At 34.8% G+C, this 5,276-nt stretch overlaps 1 protein-coding gene across 1 annotated transcript in view; it reads right to left on the bottom strand.

The window, feature by feature from the left end:
* LOC107618131 (uncharacterized protein slr1919) overlaps positions 1–4,607 on the bottom strand; it is a gene marked incomplete in the record, with an annotated part of 7,171 nt that extends 2,564 nt beyond the window's left edge. The window contains 11 exon segments of the mRNA XM_016320087.2: positions 1–15; positions 161–323; positions 412–518; positions 926–1,126; positions 1,832–1,957; positions 2,050–2,154; positions 2,291–2,434; positions 2,829–2,881; positions 3,069–3,234; positions 3,402–3,577; positions 4,003–4,607. Coding sequence (XP_016175573.1) covers positions 1–15; positions 161–323; positions 412–518; positions 926–1,126; positions 1,832–1,957; positions 2,050–2,154; positions 2,291–2,434; positions 2,829–2,881; positions 3,069–3,234; positions 3,402–3,577; positions 4,003–4,360 — 1,614 coding nt within the window.

Here is a 5,276-nt window from a genome sequence, read left to right as displayed (position 1 = left end):
GGCCTGCTCCAATTCCTGAAAATATAGAGATTTAGCGAGTTAGTCATGTGAACAGAACTTTCAATGGGATGCAGTCTATATACAAGGAAGAACTGTTTGATATGAGAAACATATTCTCATTGTTGTCACATGATTAAATCTTGCAATTAAAGTATTATACCAAAGTAACAACTCGGATATTTGTTCCTGGCCTCACAACATCCATATCCATCAGCGATCGGACAAGGGATGCCCAGTCACCGTTTACTATATGAACTATTGAAGCCAGCATTGCAAACTGATGCCTTTTTTCCATTTGACAAAGCAAACCAAAATCCAGAAACCTAACACACACAACAGGGAAAACCTAAATTATTTTAGTGAAGGAAAACCATAATTCAATCAGATTGGATGAGGAAGGAATAAATATACCCTAGTTGTCCTGAGGAAGTGTAACGCAAGTTACCAGGATGTGGATCAGCATGTAATAAGCCTGTTTCAAGTAGTTGCACCAATGTTGCTTCAACACCTTTGCTAACCTGAATTAGGCAATGTGTAACGGATGTAAATATTCTTGGCATATGAAGCTCGCATAATAGCATAGCAATCAGTCTCAGATACCAAACAGAGCAAGGTTTTAGTAGAATCAGTAATTCTTAACTGAAAAAAAATTTCAGTTGAGTAATAAAGGGCCAAATAAGCTAATTGAATATTGATTAAGCAGTATTTAGATTTGAATTGAAATTCATTGGTATTAGAAGGCTAAAAGTTCCCATGTCACTCACGCATCTCTTGTCAATCTAGTGGAAAAAATATTGGTTATATTCAAGCATTTAATGGGATCTAAGGATAAGATAACAGTCCTATATTATCCAGATGCAATATATACATGATTTTTTACACAATTTCCAGAAAAGAAATGGATGCTGCATTTGTGTTTACGCACCATATCAAGGAGACGCCTTTTTGCATCTACTTTCTGCTTTTCTGCATATTCAGAGACATTTCTAGCTGAGGTCCCAGTAGATGAAGAGAGCAAATCTGTTGGACTTTCACCAACCATCCACTCCATGGTCAGAACTCTCTTTCGACTCAAATGGTGAAACACCCTTGGCACGCGCATGAAAGTAAAGCGAGAGTGAACTTCCTGAATTAGAAATAACATGATACGAAAAAAGTGAATACAAAGAGAATATTGAATAAAAAAAGATAATGATTGAAATTGAATAAAAAAAGATAAATTGAAGTTGAAATAGAAAACAAAAGGGATAGATTGAAATTAAATACAAAGAGAATTACTCTACTTTTTATCCAATTTCTTGATGCAACATGAAAGGGACTCACTCAACCTAACTTGTCTACACCATAATTTGATAATTGAATTGAAGGAAATCACTCAACTTTCTACCCAATTCTCTAATGCAACAAGAGAAGGACTTACTCAACCTCACTTGTTCACACCATGGTTTCATCACGAAACCAAAAAGTGCTTTGGCACTCCTTTAATCACTCAATGACGGCTACAATAGTTTAGAAGGTATTTATACCCTCTTATTAGGTCAAAATAAAGAAAACCCTAAGCCTACTAACATAAAGTCCAATCTAATAACTAATAAACAAAATCAAAATACATGAAATTCAATTGAACATTCTAATATTTAAAAATATAAACAAATAACTACTAAATAATACTTAAACTCTTCATATCACGAAAATTTGAAGCACGTATTATAACAAGTCAGCCAAAAGAGCAAAACACTAATGAAAGTTTTCATTAATGCTCTAAATATCCAGTTTATAGATCTCCTCATTATGTAAACTTAATCCAATTAATATGAATGTCATTCATTACCAGAAATTTTGAAGCATTTGCAGCCTCTAAAGTGTAATCCAATTCACCAACAAAACCTTTCCCAAGCTCATCAGCATATAGGCGAGGGTCACTCTTTCTCTTGGCAATCTTTTGCAGCAGCCCTAACTGAACTTGTTAATATACACATTAGATTAACATTTAATGTTGGATGGAACAATAATGGTGAAGAACCAAGGTCAACAATAGTCAATACAAACCCCAAGGCGAAGAATATAGACATCTCGCACCACCACATGGTGCAAATTAGGACGCTGAACTTTCACAGCAACATTAATGCCATTCGTAGTACGAGCAAAGTAGACCTATAAATTACAAATAAAAAAATGAATATGACATAATCACAGCAATAGTTCTTCTTAATGAATACAGCCACATGCATCCACAATTCACACCAGTAATACCTAATTATGCATTGAATTCTGTCATAGCGAAAGGTACCTGACCAAATGATGCAGCAGCTATAGGTTCCTCAGAAATGTAACTGAAGTATGACTCTACAGGAGAACCTAATTCTTCCTCAATAATTTTCATAGCAACATTCCTGGGAAAAGGAGGGATTTGATCATGCAGTTCAGACAACGCCTGCAAGAAGAAAGTATAGGAATAAATTGCCAAGACAGTTATCCAAACTCAAAATCTCAAAATGTAAATAGCATTACAAACACGATGAAATGGAATTATGTTGTACTTGTACATGGCCCAAGAAAAAGAGTTCAACACAGAGAGTCAGAGGTAGATGCCATATGAGTCTAAGATAGAAAACAAAAATACCTTTTTACACTCAAATTAGTATCACTGCTAAAGAACATATTTAAAAGTCACGAATAATTTGACTTATAACCATGTATTATCTTCATCCAACAAGAGATTATGACTGCTCATAAACCAACAATAAGCCCTTCCTTTGGAATTCATTGCTAGAATGATATGTCCACCAATAAGAAAATAGCAACAGAGATACAGTTTTTAATCTAACCTTGGACATCTCAACACCAATGATATCTGGTCTTGTAGAAAGGGACTGACCAACTGCATCACCAATCAAATGAATGTAACAAGGATATTGGTAACCTTACGAATGTATGATATAAATGAAGAAGCCCATTTTTTTAATGCAATACGCACTAAAGGAATCAAATAAAGCATGATAATGAAATTATGATGGAAACTCAACTCAAAAATTATAGTAAGATGTTGAACAGATCAAATTCCACACCTTTTATAAAGGTTGGGCCGAGATTAAGCATTGTTTCCTTTAACACCATCCCAAAATTATAATCGGAGGTTTTATCATCCAACTCCTCTTCTGAACTTAGTTGTAGAAACTTTCTAATCCCCGAAGTTCGAATATTGATCACAGCAGCGGCAAAGGAGGAAAATACCTTCCAGTATAAAATATAAGTTAATATGGACTCACTTCAACAAAGAGCCAAGAAACCATTGAAGGAAACATCTAATGACAAATCCACTAAATATAACATAGCGCATAGCAGACCTAACCAAATGATGTGGATTTATGTTTATTTATTCAAACTGTCAAGAGAACTACCTCAAGAACCCGAAGGCCCACCACATGGGGCCTGACACTGAAGTAGTGAGCAACATCCTGAGGGTCATAAACTTCAGGAAGGGGCTTAGACCACATCTTAGACAAATAATATAAGTAACCTGCATATGCCTCCAAGGCCTTGAGATCAGCCATTAGCAAATCCACTGCAGTCAGTCCTGGAAGACAAAAAATAAGATACAAAATCAATCCGTTATTTATAGAATGAAACCGCATTTAGCTCTAAAAACATAGCTCCTAACCAGGAGTGGAAATGAAATAAATATGCTCAGCTAAAGCTTGGGCTCAATGAAAAGTGAACTTAATTCCCATGATTGAGCTCATATCACTGGAAATTCGGGTGCAGCTCAAGCGCAAGAACTAATTCAAGCTAAATTAAACCTTTTGATAATAATAACCACAATAATTAAGGAATCCAATTGAAAACAGCCAACAGTAGAGTTAACTAAGTTGCAGCTTTCCCCCTAACATTTCAAGCAATTTCAAACAATACCCAATTCATAAAGCTGAATTCCAAATCGAATTAGGCACATATTAGAACACCCCAAATGAAAAAGAACAAAAATTTATCATGTTTGTGTACCTGGGTACCAAGGTTGAGGCCAAGAAGGAGAAGAGTAAGGAGGAGCAAGAGGATCCTCGAGGTGGCGAAGCCATACTATGTCGTCGATTTTCTTGGCAACCTGGGGAATGCGGAAGGTCTCAGAGGCCCAAGTAACTCCGCTATCGATCCCTCTCTTGAGGAAATCCACGTCCTTGCGAACCACGTTAGCGAAGTGGCTGAAATTCCCAAAAGCTCCCGGCTTTTTCTTGTGGTGCTTCTGCTTCTTGTGGTTGTTGTGAGGGACGAGTCCGGAGGAGGCGGTTGCACGGACGGAGAGGAGGGAGGAGATGGGCGGGGACGACGGCGGCTGCAGGGACGGCGCAATCACCGCCGCCATGGAAGAAGGGATTGGTGAAGTGGGAAGCAGGTGTGTGTAGGTGAATGCTTTGTGTGGGTTATGAAGTGACACGATATGATTTGAATTATGATTCACAACTTTGGATTTCCGATTGCTATTTGCTTCATTGGCCTATCAACTATCAACTATTTAGCTACCTTCATCTTCATGCTAAATTCCAGACAATTGATTTCTCAATTATGTGTATCAATAAAGATTAATGACTAAAGTTATTAAAATACTAACTCTTTCAAAATTAGTCAACAACTTTTTCACTTTTTAAGTACCAAGATTTATACAAATTTGGGTAAATAATTTAATTAAGTTATTTTTGAAAAATAATTTAAATAATAAATAATTATATTAAATAATTTATAAATAAGTTATTTTGTATTTGGGTTTTTAGTTTTAAAAATATTTATTTTTATAGAAATATAATAAAAAAAATAGTAGTATTATGAGAGAAGTCATTTTTTTAACTTCTCTGTAAGTTCTTAAATAGCATTTTAAAAATCTGCAATTTGATTTTGAAAATTGCACCAAATATTAATACCACTACTTTTCATAAGTCAAAAACTCAAAAAAATTACTTTTAAAGTTTTCAAATAGACTCTTAAATGTATTTGTGAAAAAACAAAGTTTTTAATGCGAAAATTGTTGTAATATGATGGTCAAAGACCATTGAATAAATATAGATATGAGTTTTTTTTTTTTTGTTCATATAATTTTTTATTTTTGGACATATATAATTTTGTTTGGTTCATTGTTCAAATAATTTTGTTTTTGGACCTGCTATTTTATTTTTGGTCAGGGTTTTTGTCGTTACATTAACAATATGATCCTGAAAGTTTAATGGGCTTTGGGTTTACTAGAAGCCCATTATTGACTATGGGCCTGTTAATGCGTATTACAATTT

Source organism: Arachis ipaensis, chromosome B09, assembly GCF_000816755.2.
Source record: "Arachis ipaensis cultivar K30076 chromosome B09, Araip1.1, whole genome shotgun sequence".
In the NCBI taxonomy this organism is placed as follows: domain Eukaryota; kingdom Viridiplantae; phylum Streptophyta; class Magnoliopsida; order Fabales; family Fabaceae; genus Arachis; species Arachis ipaensis.
Note: the sequence above shows the minus strand (reverse complement) of the source record. Positions and strands in the feature narration are given on the sequence as shown.